This window comes from Bidens hawaiensis, unplaced genomic scaffold, assembly GCF_021521415.1.
Source record: "Bidens hawaiensis isolate Kalapana, Puna unplaced genomic scaffold, B.hawaiensis_p1.1 tig00017856_1, whole genome shotgun sequence".
Taxonomy (NCBI): domain Eukaryota; kingdom Viridiplantae; phylum Streptophyta; class Magnoliopsida; order Asterales; family Asteraceae; genus Bidens; species Bidens hawaiensis.
Window position 1 is genome coordinate 335,096 of NW_027492693.1, and position 17,105 is coordinate 352,200.

At 35.4% G+C, this 17,105-nt stretch overlaps 1 protein-coding gene across 1 annotated transcript in view; it reads left to right on the forward strand.

The window, feature by feature from the left end:
* Positions 1-739: 739 nt before the first annotated feature.
* The window catches only part of LOC143554832 (uncharacterized), a 40,359-nt gene continuing 23,993 nt past the window's right edge, over positions 740-17,105 (forward strand). The window contains exons 1-4 of the mRNA XM_077044508.1: positions 740-1,382; positions 1,455-1,802; positions 2,304-2,477; positions 2,550-2,624. Of these exons, the coding sequence (XP_076900623.1) occupies positions 740-1,382; positions 1,455-1,802; positions 2,304-2,477; positions 2,550-2,624 (1,240 nt within the window). The remainder of the gene's footprint in view (positions 1,383-1,454; positions 1,803-2,303; positions 2,478-2,549; positions 2,625-17,105) is intronic.

Here is a 17,105-nt window from a genome sequence, read left to right on the forward strand (position 1 = left end):
TTTGCCCCCAGCTAGTCAAAAGATTATTATTATTGTAATTTGTTTGAATGAATAAAACTCAAATGCGCTAAAGAGTACTGCTATTAATTCTTATACACACATTGATATAAATTATTATTTATTATTACATATACGTTATATGTATAAAAATATATATGATTATAATTAGAATTCATCCGGTTATAAAATCTGATCCGACCTATAATCTGGCCGACTGGTGACCCAATAAGACGACCGGTTTGACGGGTGTTTTACTTTTTGTTTGTATCTGATATCTTTCAAAAGAAATTAAATTGTCTCTTTATCTTGACTTTGAGTCAATATAGGTATCCATAATATCATACGAAAGTGATCTAATAACCCCACATAAGAATTAATACCAACGACCTTTTCTTTCCATATTTCTCAAATTCAACTGGTTAGTACTCACGGCATGTACCACGTTCATTCATTTAAATTATTTATTTACTTTTTAGTTCTTATGAGGCCCAGCTTTTCCTACAGTGTGAAGCACGTCAATAACTTTAATGCTCTAAATCTAAGTCGTTTGCTAAAGGACATTATTCCTCAATTAATAAACACTCTTCACGTAACAACGATAACTATTTATTTCTCTCAAAGTAAAGCACACTCCTTGTGGAAATATGGCATTGCCCGGAGATAAGGTTAGTCGCTCGAGTATAAATTAGAACACACAACCCATCATTTTTAAAATCAAGAAAACATGACAAGGCGAATGATGTCTTGTACACACTTGTTACTTTTATCTCTAGCTTTGCTAATCATTTCACCTTCAAAGTTTGCTTTTGCATCTTTGGAGGAGGCCAACGCTCTTCTTAAATGGAAAGCTAGCCTTCAAACTCCAAACAACTCCCCACTATATTCTTCTTGGACTCCCCTCCCTATGAATGCTATCGCTTCCACTCCATGCACTTCATGGTTTGGTGTCGGTTGCAATGATGATTGGACCGTTCACACGTTGAACCTTACAACATTAGATTTAAACGGAACTCTTGACCAGTTCCCGTTCTCGTTTCTCCACAATCTTTCTCGTTTTGAGCTTAGTGTAAACCACTTTTCTGGTCCAATCCCCGCACAAATCCGGCTACTGTCCAAACTTGTTTATCTTGATCTTTCAGGAAATAAGTTTTCGGGGGCAATCCCACCGGAAATTGGGATGTTAGCCAATCTCCAGACCCTCCACCTCTTTGAAAATCAATTAAATGGGTCGATACCACAAGAGATTGGTCAACTGACCTCTCTCTCCGAGCTTGCGTTGTATGATAATTCCTTGGAAGGAGAACTGCCTCCAACAATGGGTAACTTAAGAAACTTGGCTTACTTATACCTTGATGATAACATGCTTTCTGGTCAAATTCCACATGAGTTTGGACACCTTGTCAATCTTGTGGAAATGTATATCAGTAACAATTCTCTGAGTGGTACTATCCCACCTACCATTGGGAATTTGAAGCGACTTACTGTCTTGTACATTTTCCAAAATAATTTGACTGGTTCGATCCCACAAGAACTCGGGAGCCTAGTCTCACTTAGGAGGCTCAGCCTCTTTGCAAACAACCTCTCCGGCCCAATTCCTTCATCTTTGGGTAATTTAGAGTCTTTGGATCTCCTACACTTGTACCAAAATCAACTCTCTGGATCCATTCCTACCGAACTAGGGAATTTGAAGTCTCTCACTCAGCTAGCGCTGAGCGAAAACCAACTAAGTGGTTCTATCCCTCCATCCCTAAAAAACCTGAGAGGCCTACAATATTTGTATCTTCGTGTGAACAATTTATCCGGTCCTATACCACAAGGACTGTCAAGTCCAGTCATGCTTGAGCTAGAAATTGACAACAATCAATTGTTTGGTCATTTACCAGATGATTTGTGCCATGGAGAAGTGCTTCAGTATTTATCAGTAAGTCATAATCGACTCACCGGTCCCATACCAATAGGCATAAGAGATTGCTCCAGCTTAATAAGAGGTAACTTTGATTTTAATCAATTTACCGGAGACATATCGAATAGCTTCGGGGTATATCCAAGTTTAGATCGTCTTGACGTTACTTATAACAGTTTTCATGGGAATTTGTCTCAAAACTGGACTAAATGCAAGAATCTGACAGCCTTAGGGATGGGATATAACAACATCAGTGGTTACATACCCCTTGAGTTTGGAAATTCAACTCGACTTCAAAGGCTTGATCTTTCATCAAATAATTTGGTTGGTGAGATTCCAAATGAATTTGGAAAGATGAAAGGTATGATGTATTTGTCCTTGAAAGACAACCAACTTTCAGGTGTTATTCCTCAAGAGCTTGGGTCACTTCATAATCTCCTTGCTCTCGATCTATCCTCAAACAGATTGGACGGGCCGATACCAAAATACATTGATGAGTGGAAACAAATTCATTACTTGAATCTTAGTAATAACAAGTTCAATGGGAAAATCCCATCTGAGGTTGGTAAATTAAGTAACCTCACCACACTTGATTTATCTTGGAATTCACTCACAGACAAGATACCATCTGAAATTCAAAGTTTAGTGAGTTTGGAAAGTTTGAACCTTTCGCATAATAGATTGTCTGGTTCAATTCCTAATGCCTTTGGAAAATTGCATAGTGGGATTGATGTCAACCTGTCTTACAATGAGCTGGTAGGTCCAGTTCCAACCTCATTTGCTATCTTCATGAATTCGTCCATACAAGTATTCCAAGGCAATCCAGGTCTGTGTGGAAATGTTACAGGATTGAAACTTTGTGAAAGTCAAAATATGGTGAAGAAATATAATAATAGCTTTCATCACACGCTCATTCTTGTAATAATGATCCCTCTTTTGGGGGTAGTTTTACTATGCGGCCTCCATGCTTGTCGACGACAAAAGAAAAGGTCTTTACAGGTAAAATTCATGGATGAAGAAAGTATGGAATGTAAACCACAGCTAGGTGAGTCAACCAGACCCGAAACCAAATAATTAATGGCTCAGTCTTATGCAAGTCGGAAGTGGTTTGAATCATGAAGGAAGTAATGGAGTTATTTTCTCCCGCTATCTATTTTACTTATATTGTATTGTTATACTGGAGTAGCATACGTTCATGTTTTCTATTCAACATACTGTAACCTTTTTATGATTAAATAGATTCCTTTCCAATTCACATAATTTTTCTTGCTGTCATTGCTTAATGCGCACCGCCCAAATCTGAGTAATATTCTTTTTTAAATGTTACCATTCTATGGAAGGCAAGAAGAGTAGTTTATGATAAAATCCTAGAGGTGACAAATGACTTTGATGGCTCATTTTATATCGATTTTAAGAAAACTAAAAATAATACATTTAATAAATAAATCCTGTTATATATCAATATATGTAAAAAGAATAAAAATTTTAACGAGCTACGAGCTTGCTTGAGCTTTTTTCAAGACGAACTTGACTTTTCATCTCGTCAAAATAAGCGAGCCGAGCTTGACTTTTCATCTCATTAAAATAAACAAGTCAAGCCAAGTTGGCTTGTTTAACTTCACGCCCAACTTGACTCGGCTTGGCTTGTTTACAGCCGTAACATTACACACACACACATACTGTAAGGCCTTAAACCCGAGCACCTTATTGAATATTAGGATTTACTCATAAACACAATTCAAATATCAGAGTTTACAAAAACTTTCGCGGAATAAAACTATATATACATAAAACTTCCTTTTAAAACCACTCTTTGGATGCCAACACCGTGTGGATAGCCCTGCATACACTCCAAGCTCCTTTACTTTCTTTTATCAACTATCTAAGTGCATACTAAAATCCAGCTATGCTAAGTGAGTTCTAGTTTATGACTCCACTTGATACATCTTAACTCTTACTTCTTCTTTAACATACTCTCTCTCTCTCTCTCTCTCTCTCTCTCTATATATATATATATATATATATATATATATATATATATATATATAGGGTGAGTCTATACTAAAAATAAAGTGTGTCTAGGAAGTGTAGGAAGAGATCTGGAGTGTTGGATCTGATGATCCAATGGTTGTGGTTCACTGTTGTGTTTTTCCTATTTTTTGCACTTGTTTTATAACACTTCAGGGGTATTATCGTCTACTATGTTATATTAAATTTTGGAAACTACTAATCAAGTTAACTCCCCCCCCCGCCAATTGAACTTGTCGGATAATCTTCTCCATCAAAGTTTATCTTCGATCTTCATCCTGAATCATCGCCAAAAATTTAAAACACTACGTGCTCATTTAGGTTTAACACAATCGTTTTCATCAAGTAAAAAAAGTAGAAATAAAACTATCAAATTCTATTTATTCATCTTGTTATTTGAAATAAGAAGACCTAGACATGGAATTGAGAGTCGAAAAAGAAAAACAAAAATAGAGAGCCACAAAAATGTCAAAAATAATATAAGGAACTTCCAGGTTTGTTTTGATATTTCCAAATACCAAAATCTTAGCATTTATAAATATTGTGTGTTTTATAATGTATATTGTTTTGGTCTAATCTTAATTTGAATAGTTAATTAGGATAAATAAATAAAATAATTATGGGTTTTTGTTGATAAATGATATTTTTATTGTGTTTTAGCAATCAGTTTTAAGATATTGTATTTTTGTTCATCCTTAGTCAGATGTGTTTTTAATTGGGCAAGATCATTATTTCGTGTGTAATTTCAGAAAATCATATGCATTATTTGTTTAACATCCAACATTTTTTTGGTGTGTTTAATTATAATTCTTTGGTGATGCAGTTTCCTCAAAAGACAGTTTTCCAAAAAAATATGACATTGGAATGGAAGTTACTCAAACATATGTTAGGTGCACAATTTGTTAAGGGATTTGTTCATAAGCATATAAGCATGATGAAGAAACATTTAAAGCCGCGTTTTAGCAAAAGGCTTATCAATATTCCCTAATAGTTTATTTGTTATTGGAGAAGATAATGGCTGTTGTTAATGGAGAAGATAATTGTTAAGCAAACAGAAATCCAGAATCTTAATTACGTAGTAATTAAGATCCATAATAATAGGAACTTTTATTAGCAACCCAATAATTACTTTAACTAACATTGTAACTATACTCAAAATGCTTTTATGTGTTATATTGAATCCAATGGTCTAGATTTTTTCCAATACTTCTCACAAAACTTTCACTTTTTATTCTAACCTCTCTCTCTCTCTCTCTCTCTCTCTATATATATATATATATATATATATATATATATATAAGTAAATGATCCAATATAATAATCTCTTATCATGCATTAGGTACGCGACTTCCTATACCATTCGATTTCAAAAAACACGGGAGCCATGAACGCGAGCAAACTTCATCGTCTCCTCACCTAGGGTTGAAATTCATCATCGTCGTTAAAGTTTTGAACAAATTCTCCAAGTAATCGATCTCTTTCTATATCAATTCATTTTTCTGCGATGATTGATTCATGCCTCAATCATCAGAAGGTTAACCTTTTTCAATCATATCAATTTTTGTCTTGAGCATAATTAGTTTTAACCTTGAAAGTATTCGGGTTTAAGCTTGAATGTTTTAAGTTTAACCTTGAAAGTATTAGGTTTTAACCTTGAACATATTTTGTTTTCGAATTTAATTTGAGCGTCTTAGTTTTTTAACCTTGAGCATCATTCGCGTACATGATGGTAAGATATTTTCTAACTATCGTAGATGATTATAGTAGAAGTGCGTGGTTATTTTTGACAAAATACAAACACGAAGCCAGCAATCATTTAAGATTTTTTCACAAAATGGTCAAAATGCAATTTGGAAAAAAAATCTAGAGAGTTCGATGCGACAATGGAGGCTAATTTACCTCTAACGAAATGTTATTTTTTTATAAAGAAAATGGGATTTTTCTTGAAACAACTTGCTCTCACACCCCTCAACAAAACGGGGTCGTGGAGCGCAAACGCCGGCACTTACTTGAAGTTGCACGAACTTTACGTTTTGAAGCCAATTTTCCAAAAAGATTTTGGGGGGAATGCGTTTTAACGGCTGCCTACATCATCAATCGACTCCCATCCAAAGTCATTGATGACAAGACTCCCTATGAATTGGTATACAACCAAAAACCCGATTACAAATACATGAAGGTATTTGGTTGCCTAACGTACCATTGGAACACCAATACCAAAGGGGATAAGTTCGAAATTAGGGGAAAACCCGGTGTTTTTTTGGGCTACCCACAAGGAACGAAAGGGTACAAAATCCTTGATATCGATACAGGAAAGATTATAATTTCTAGAGACTTAAAATTCACGAAGAAAAATTCCCATTTGACAATATTGAATGTGAAAAGGATGAACAAGACATTTTTGAAATATTCACAAATGCCTCCTGTGAGTATATTCCATCTCAAATAAATGAAAAAGGACAAATAAATGAGGGTATGGAAGCCCACTGTGACGTTTTAAACGAGGACCTTTCCGCACAACAAAAAGAAAATGGTCATGGGCCACCCACTGAAATTGTGTCTACTACTCAAACAATAAGGCCCAAACTGATCAGGCCCACAGTACCGCTGCAGATCAAACAGAAATGGGCCAAGATGATTCCACCAATGCTGACTCGAATAGACCAAAGAGAAACAGAACACAGCCGGTTCGACTTGCCAACTAAGATATTCGTCTTCCCCCATCGGTTGACCGCTCCAAAACCGCACCAACTCAAGATTCCTTTACGGTACATCCCTTGTCTAATTTTGTCTCTTATGATAAATTTTCTAAAACTCACAAAGCTTTCTTAGCCGCCATCAATTCCAATGATAAGCTAAGAATTTTCAAACAAGCTGTGCAGGATGAAAGATGGAAACAAGCTATGATAAAAGAAATTCGAGCACTCGAAGAAAATGGCACGTGGACCCTTGAAAACCTGCCCGAAGGAAAACACGTCATTAAAATGGGTCTATAAGGTGAAGTATAAGCCAAATGGAGAAGTAGAACGATACAAAGCTCACCTCGTTGCCAAAGGCTTCACCCAAATAGAAGGGGTGGACTACCATGACACCTTTGCTCCAGTGGCAAAGATCGTCACGGTAAGAACACTCATTACCGCTGCCACCAAGAAGAATTGGGGAATTCACCAACTTGATGTTAATAATGCTTTCCTGCACAGAGATTACATGAAGAAGTCTACATGAAGATCCCACAAGGTTTTTCCAAAGATGGTGAGACAAGAGTTTGCAGGTTGAGAAAGTCTCTTTACAGGTTGAAACAAGCCTCCCGTAACTGGTACAAAAAATTCACCATTTTTCTCCTTAATCACGACTTCAAACAATCTAAACCGGACCATTCTCTCTTTATTTTTAAGCAAAGTGGCATATTTGTGGCCGCCTTTATCTACATAGACGACGTTATTGTAGTGGGAAATAGTCCTTCTAAAAGCAGTGACACAAAAGAAAAACTTCACAAACAATTCAGCATCAAAGATTTGGGAGATTTGAAATATTTCCTTGGCATCGAGGTTGCTCGCACTTCCGAAGGCACAGTCTTAAGCCAACGGAAGTACACTTTAGACATTTTGGAAGATTATGGTTTAAAAGGATGCAAACCAAGTTCTTTTCCTATGGAACAAAACCTAAAACTCAATCGAGATGATCGAGAGGCCAAGGTTGATGCTAGCCGTTATCGATGTATAGTGGGAATACTTCTCTATCTACAGGTCACCAGAACCGACATCGCTTTTTCTGTAAATGTCTTAAGTCAATTTGTTGCAGATCCAAGACAAAATCACCTTGACGCCATTCATCGAGTCTTCGGTATCTAAAAGGAACACCTGGGCAAGGCATTCTTCTCCCTCGTGAAGGAGGTTGTGCTCTCACGGCCTACAACGACTCTGACTGGATTGGGTGTCCGTATACTAGAAGATCACGAACAGGATATTTGGTTTTACTTGGTGGGGCGCCGGTTTCTTGGAAAACCAAGAAACAATTAGTGGTTCACGTTCTTCCGCAGAAGCAGAATACCGATCCATGGCATCTACAGTTAGTGAAATCTTGTGGCCAAGATGGCTTTTAAGCGAATTAGGCATTCCCTCGAATGGACCAACTCCCCTATTTTGTGATAATCAGGCGGCTAGACATCTCGCTAACAATCCAGTTTTCCATGAACGAACCAAACATGTGGAAATGGATCGCTATTTCGTTCGAGAAAGAGTCGAGTCAAAAGAAATCAAACATATGCCCATTGATTCCAAAATATAAATTGCGGATCGCCTTACCAAGGGATTAGGGACACATGTGACAATCGTCAATTTCAGGTTAACTCCGTTAACTCAACTCCGTCAATTCAAACTTAAAGATCACTGAATCTATAACGCACACCTCATTACATTTAAACTAGGGTTTAAATGACGCTTAACACTTACTACATGTGTAATCTTTCAGGAATTGCACCGAAAAACAAACGAGTTGACGCAAACGATTGGTGAATAAACGAAAAACGTTAAAACAATAATTATGTGTTAATTATGTGTTAGACTTATGTGTTATGTGATAACATAGTATAAAACGCTAACTCAAGATGCAAACTAGTTAATTTAGGCTAGAAAAGTACAAGTTAGAAGTTGAGGGACCAAAGTGTAATATATTATTATTAATAATATTAAAACCCTAACCTCCTTCTCTCCCTCACAAACCCGATCGGCCAGCCCCTTTCTCCCCTCCCTCTTGCGACGGCAGCCTCACACACACACATATCACACTCGTTTAAGCTTGATTCTTCATAATCGGAGCATCCTACACTCGTTTCTAAGCACCCCTCACGTTTCCCTTGGTTTATTTCTGCGTTTTAAGGTATAAATATGAAACCCTAACTATTGAATATCATATTAAGTGTTCTTATGATTGATTATTGCTAGAGGATGATTGATTATGTATTGGTTGTTGATATTGAGGATCATATGTGATTTTGAACGGTGAAAGATTGATGAATCGTTGATTGTTTGTAAACCCTAGAGGGTTGCTACTGATTTTCTATGATTAATTATGTGTATTACATGTTTTGGGTTATGTCGTATGCTTAGGATGCATGTTTGATGATTGTTTAGGCTTGCTGAGTTTTTGACAGCAGTGATCGTTAAGATTGAATGATGTGTAACTTGTTGAATATAAAAGCAAACTGAGCAAATTATGAGTCTACAAGGTAGTACTCTGAGTCTAGTTTTCAGAAAGTCCAACCACGCCAAATTTGGAAGTGTTTTGGTTGGTCAAACGATTTAATTGTGATTAAAGGTCAAAACTGGTACTGGACAGATTGTAAGTTATGTTTAGACGACTGTAAAAAAATGTTAATGTGGAAATTGGTTGAGGTTGTTAACACTACAGGGTACTTTGTTGAGTCTAGTTTTTATAGAGTCCAAGTTTATAATTTTTGGACGAGTAAAAGTTAATCTTTATGATTTTACAAAACTAAAGTGCGAATCTGAATTGTGAGACCTGCTGTTAGGTTGTTTTGTAATTAGTATATCTCATGAACTACGAGACCAATTGGGTTGGTCCACTTCTGGAAGTTTACTTGTTGAGTTAGAAACCTAACCCAAGTGTTCTTGCATTTGTTGGATTTTTCATTCAACGGGAATTTCAAATAACATTCTGTTGCGCATGAATTTGACTGTTATGAGTTTGCTGTAATGATTTGATTATTGTGAGAAACCCATGTGGAATAAAAATATAATAAAATATGTTCTGGAAACCTAAGACATATATACTTTTGTGATGATTTTTGGTAAATTAATTGTGATGCTATGATCGGTGGGATAGACTAGTTTTGCAAGTAGAATTCTGTCGTTAAGAAGCTAGTTGCTGAATTTTGTGAAAGTTGCATGAAACAACGTGATTGCTAATTTATTATCGTGTTTTGACCAAATTGCCCTTGCGGGGAATAATTGCTAATTGATTTTCATGATTTGACCAAATTGCCCTCGTGGGGAATAATTGCAAGTTAATTGTTATGTTTTGACCAAATTACCCTTACGGGGAGTAATTGCTAGTGATGTACATTATGAATACATGACACGTAAATAATTGCTCACACATGTAATGTATCACAAATACACTTGTTAAAGTCACACACGATTCACAAACGAAACACGAAACATGTTGTGTGCATAGGTATTATGTGCCTGGTCTAGAGACTCGATAATATTCAGACACTTAGAAAACTCTCTTTGTTGTTTTAGAACTCTAGAGAGAGTTTTCTGTGACGCGCATCTTGGTGAATTATTTTGGGAATACTTCGCAAACAGTGAGTTCACTTACCCCTCTAAACTATTTTCAAACGCTTTTCACTTGGGGGAGATAACATACTCCGATAAACGCATTTAAGATTTTGTTAATATAAATTATATATCACTTGTAAAGACTAAGTGGCAAACGCAATAACTAAAGTCCTTCATTCACATCGAACCGTTTAATATTGGATAATAGCGAGTTATTGTTGAGTAGTACTACTGGGTTTGACAAACCCTACCCAACGCTAAACTCGACTGGAGGTCGAGTGGGTGTAATCTTGGCTAAACACATACCATGGTCGGGATAGACCTGGTGGCAAGGCAAATGATAAACAGTCAGCTTCGGTGTCGAACACTTAGTAATACTTGTTTTATAGGCTAGCTACCTATAGATATATAATTGACATAACACTATCTGGTAACGCAAAACGCTTAACGTAAAACGCTGAACGCAAAACGCTGAACGCAAACGCTAAACGCTTTATTTTATATAAACTTGTGAACTCACCAACCCCGTGTTGACACTTTTAGTATGTTATTCTCAAGTAGCCGAGGCGGGCGCGCGGTTTAGGATCATGCATTGCTTGAAACACTTTTAATTATGCAAACTTATTTTAAACTGTTATCATTGGGTTTTAAGTCGTCCTGCGTGACGCAACATTGGTTTCTATGGTTTTACGCTTCCGCATTTAATTACTCGTAAACGTTTTCATGGTTTTAAAACTTTGTTTTATGGTTTGATTATAACTAATGATTCCGATCCTGTTAGTTCACACCCTCTGACGGTAAAACTCCGTTAGTGAATTTTGAGGGTGTGACAACACAACAACTCAGGTTTCTACTCGGCAAGTTAGGCATGAAAGACTTACATGCTCCAACTTGAGGGGGAATATTGAAGATGGAATATACTTTCCTTAATCATCTCCCTAATCATTGCTAAATCACTTTTAATCTGGTCCCTTATTTTTAGCCTTCATTACAGCCTTTTGGTTTGCTACATTCCTTGTATATGGATCTATGTATAGTATTTATTTTGGTCTTATTTCTATTGTAATTTATTCATATAATATACAAAATTACTAAAGGCTTTAACCATCAACTTATGACACTTATGCTTCACATTCTTGCATATATAAAAGTATATATATATATATACACTTTACACACTTCTTATACACACATGCATATATACATGAATATATAGACAATACACACTTAACTCATACATATTTTCATGTATAAATAAGCACTAGCGTACACGCTTCTTACGCACACATGCACATAAATAATTATAAGCATACACGCTATAAACATACGCTTATACACGCTTACTCACATAAATAATAGAATTATTTATATATAGCAATACTATAACATCACACTTTAAGCAACTTATATAAATTTATGCTAGCATTCTAGCATCTCAACTTCAAGCAACTCGATTAAACCAACTTGACACACAGTATGCACACAACCCCGAAAACGTTAAAGAGAAAGGGGCTAGAAACTCACATGTCTCGCTTATCCTTTCTGAAACAGAGTTTGCGTTCTGCTTTTGAACCGTAATAGGCTTGGTCTGATGATAATTTGACCTGTAAGCCTTGTCTCTCCGCCAATCACCATCGGAGGGCTTTGCCTTAAAACACCTCGTTTTATGTGAGTTAAAGTTTTTGTAGGTATTTTGAGGCATAGTCCTCTGATAGCGTCTGTAATATGGAACATACGGGAGACGTGAACAATTTCTAGCAATGTGACCGAGAATGCCACAGTTGAAACAGGTTTGCCTTTTAACGAAAAAATCGTTGTGGCCGATTCCCGATCTTGCTCTGTTGTGTGAGCTTGTTTGTCTTCCTTTGGATTCACAGTGGTGAGTACATGAACATCTTTCTTTAACAAACTTAGGTGAAAAAAGTTTATTTGGATTTTTAATTTCATCAAGTTTATTGCTCTTTGTAACGGAGCCCACACAGACATCTGCAGTAACAGAGTTCAAAACCGGCAAATTTAAAGAAACATGAGAGTCAATGTCTTTGTTATTCAAAACAGATGAATCATCATCCTCATCAGTCCATTCCTCAATAATTACTTCATCTGCACATGAAGTAAACACATTAGAATCGTTCACCCCGATTGTTGTTTCAGTTTCCGTGACTGAACCAACCTTACCCTTGTCGTTTGCAGTTAACTTACCATACTGCATGCACTTTTCTTTTTCTTCTTGTTCTTTGGTGACAGGAAGTTGAACATAGTTATCATTGTAAGGTGGGGGCACCTGATTGTAACCTATACCCCTACCTTCGTTTTCCTTCCACCATAATTAATTATCAATCATTGAATTAACTACTTTACTGGAACCCTCGAATTTTTTAAAATCAAGTTCAGCTCTTTCAAATTTAGCATTTAAGTTCAAAATTTCCAATTTGGAGGCTTCCAATTTAGCAGTTAATTCAGCAATTTCATGCTTGGCATCTAGGTGGTGACAACACTTTATGCTGAATTCAGATTTAAGCTTAGAGAGATCCCTTTTATATGCTTCTATTTTATCTACGAAGGATTTTTCAATTTTTTTTAAGTTTAAAATTTTCTGATTTTACTCTTTCTATGTCTCTGATTAAGTTATAATTATGAAGTTTATATAAGTTGATTTTATCAACACAATCTAGAGAGCATGGTTGAAAATTTATCTCAGAGGATTTGGTGGTGAAGAAGGCCATGAACTTACCTCGGATGACTGGCCCAACGAATTAGAAGCCCACTTGAACAAAATCCAAAGCCCAACTAGGTGAGCCCAATGCTTTCAAAAGGGCGAGAACCTTGAAAAGTAACCTAGAACACCGGAAACTTGACCGAGAACTAGGAAGTCAACAGAGAACACTCTTAGTTGACCGAGAACAATGGAAATCAACAGAGAACAATCTTTGTCGACCGAGAACACTTGGACGTAGCCGAGAACTGAAGGTTGACCGAGAACAAGGTGTGGCCGAAAACTAGTTGTAGCCGAGAACTGATTGTGGCCGAAAACTGTTGTGACCGAGAACCAAAAAATTTCACCGAGAACGACCAAATGATGGCCGAAAACAATGAAAATTGTCCGAGAACTTCCAGGAAACCCAAAGATGCTTTGACCAGATAATTTTGGTAACAAATTAAATCCCGAAATCTCTGGGATTTGAATTTTAACCAAGATTAGGTTAATCTTCAACCAAAAAAACTTTTTCTTTCTTCGACGAGAATATCACTGGAAAATCAACCACAACCATCAAAGATCAAAATCTTGAATCCTTGATATCACAATAACGAGCCTGAAGAGGTCTAAGGCTCTGATACCAATTGTAAGTCCCGAATCTGGATCACTACAATTATGATATCAACAATCTAGGTGTTGGTGCGGATTTCCAACACTAGATGATTCAATGACACAAACAAAACACAAACATGTCGAACACAAGAATGGCTCAAAACACACGTTAATATTAACGTCGGGTGCTTAAGCACTAGCAATACAATACTCGTCTAAGATAACCTTTAGACGACTGATAACCACGTGAACGAACAACCCAACTGATGACCCACTCATGAACCAACTGGCAGCCCTACAAATGTAAACATACATCCTATATATAGACTACCAACATAGGCCCAATACATGCAAAGCCCACCGAAATCCCTTGATTTCGGTTTACATAGTGTAGCCCAACACTAAGCCCAATATTCAAAGCATAAACCACAAAATATGACCCAACAATATTGTTTTGCTTTAATATAATGGTAAGATTAGCGCTAGCATTTTTTTTATTATGAGTTCAAAAAGGATTTTTCCCTAACAAATAACAATCTCATATGATTATAAGGTGCTGTTTGTTTTTAAGAGGTAAAACGACTGCATGCGTACCACATCTGCAAGCATCTGTAGCAGAAGATGTGGACCAAGCCTCTGCAGTCTGCAAGAAGAAGACAGTTTATTTTTTAACATCTACAGACTGCTAAAATAAAACAGAAATCGTTAAATAAGCTAAAATTTAAATAAAAAAGTCCTTCAATATCGAAATTTAAATAATAGTCAAACAACACTGAAATAATATTCATAAAACCAAAATAACATTTTTTTTAATAATTTGTTCAGTACTTTGCGTTACCTGCTCAACAATTTCATCCCGTAACAACATCATATAATCCTAATCTTTTTGCAAACTCAAACCTTTTCTACCCTCCTTGTTTACCTCTTCAATGAAAGTCTCTATTAAGCATTTTATATGCTCATTTGACCATTGTTGCTTCTCTTCCATTTCTATGAATCAACAACCCAACCTAAACCTAAACAATATTCAAGTGCTCAATTAACATTAATCAACAACAAAACCTAAACCTAAACATAGACATTATATCTATCAACAAGATTCATAAGTTAATCCTAAGATAGAAAATAATAATTGTTACAATGTAAGAAATAAAACCTAAAGATAAACAAATTAAAACTAGTAAAATTCTTAACTAGCATAAACAAACTGATAATACAAGCAAGATATCAATTATCAGTGGACAAGAAATAGTAAGGTAATTGATAATAAATTAGTATGTGGTTAACAAATAATAAAGGTAATTGACAAGCAATATATGGTTTATGTATTGAGGTTAAATGGACATAGAAGCTTACCTTGATTTCCAACGAAGGAGGCAGTGGCGGAGGAGGTAGGAGCGGCGGCGGCTGGGCAAAGGTGGAGGAGACAGGAGGCGGAGGAGCGGCGGCGGCTGGCCGCAGGTGGAGGAGGCAGGTGGCAGCGGAATTGGAGGTGGAGGGGGCAGGGGGTGACATGATTTGAGGGTTGAAGAAAGGGGGCTAGGGTTTGACAGAGCTGATAGAATGAAAAAATATGAGAAGATTTTAGAATATGTGAGAAGTGGGTGGTTCATGTTTGCGCAAAAAAGAGAGCGCGCTGACCTTTTTTATTGAAATGTCTTCCGGAAAACAAACAATTTGCAAACCTAAATGTCTGTGCGACTCAGACAAAAGAAGCCAAAAAGATCTTTTATAAAAAAACAAACACCTCTTAGATCTCTTCTCTCTTTCACTTTTCGACTAGAGTAAGTCTTTAAATTTTTAAGTGTTAATTAATTATAACATATTATTTTGCCCAAAATACTATGAATTTTTCACCTAATAGTAATCAAAATTTTCAAATATTTTATTAGAGCTACATAAACTTTTTTTTTGTTCCTTTTATGCTTAAATTCACTCACCTTTTATTGAATGTTTCAGTATTGTGATCTCTTTTTTATTTTATTTTTTATATAAATATACTATAATTTTTAATAATAAGTGGCCTCCTTCTTGCAACATATATAAATCGTATTTACTAGTTAATGATTTTTTTTTTATCGATATGACTTAAAATGAAACATTTTGTTTTAATAAAAAAAGCTTGGTTAATGTTTAGTAGATTTTTCTCACTAATACCTCATACTATAAGTTAATTTTCATAAAATATTCACAAGGTAATATTAAGATTCATAATGTTTCATTTTGGTCATTTAATTTCAAAAAAACTTAAAAATTTAATGCAAATTGAAAATAAATAATCTTATCTATTGTGCATTAACTTATAATAGTCTCATATTTATAAATTACTATCAACAGTTAAACCTTCCAACTATTTCTTTGTCTCAATGGACATCCGTTAAAAAACACTTAACGTTTACTTTAAGTTAATTTTCATAAAATATTCACAATGTAATATTAAGATTCATATGTGTTTCATTTTAGTCATTTAATTTCAAAGAAACTTGAAAATTTAACGCAAAATGGAAATAAATAATTTCACATATTGTGTATTAGCCGATAATATTCTCATATTTAAAAATCACTATAAACGGTTTAACCTTCAAACTATTTTTTTGTCTCAATGGACATCCGTTTAATGTCGTTAAGTTTTTTCCGAGTTTAAAACTGATGTTTTAGGGCTTTTAATTGGAAGAAAGATACGAGTCGACTTGAAACGGTCAAATAGCTTAATTTTGTTAATTGGAAATTCAAACACCCGAATTAAAACATTGTTTCTTTGTTTGGATCAGCGTTCCGAGATAAGTTTTACATTAGTCGACTCGTATCATTCTTCCGATCAAAAGCCCTAAACGTTGGTTTGAAACTTGGAAAGAAACTTAACAACATTAAGTGTTTTTTAACGGAGGTCCATTGAAACAAAAATAGTTGAAAGGTTGGACCGTTGGTAGTGATTTTTAAAGATGAGATTATTATCGACCAATACACAAAAAGTGAGATTATATATTTCCAATTTACCAAATTTTAAACTGTAAAATATTTAATAAAAGTTAAGTGACACCATAGATTTTAACTATAAATTTTGTGAGATTCCTATAAAATCCTACTACAGTACTAAAAGATTACCATTATATAAATTTTATATTATAGGACACTTGATTCATCTTATCGTGGAGATCTTTTAAAGAATATTTACATTGTGAGTGATTTAATATCTTACATCTTGCAAAATATACAAGAAGTCTTGGAGAGCTATCATATTATGTTATTCGTTACTATTTTTCGTATTGACTTTGAGTCAACGTTAGTAGTCCACACATCACTACAAAGAGTGTGTGGACTGTGGAGTACCGAGTACGTCAAGAATTTTCTTTGCTAAAAGCCTAAAAGACATTTACTTCCCTCAAAAGTAAAACACACTCCTTAATTATGGCCCACTACATTTTTCTCACATTCAAAAGGCCTGTTAGAAAAGGTTAGCCTCTCAAGTGCAATAAATTAGAACACGCAAACCATCATTTTTCAAAACAATATGAAAAACAAAATAATGTCTTGTTTAAATTTGCTACTTCCATCTTTAGCT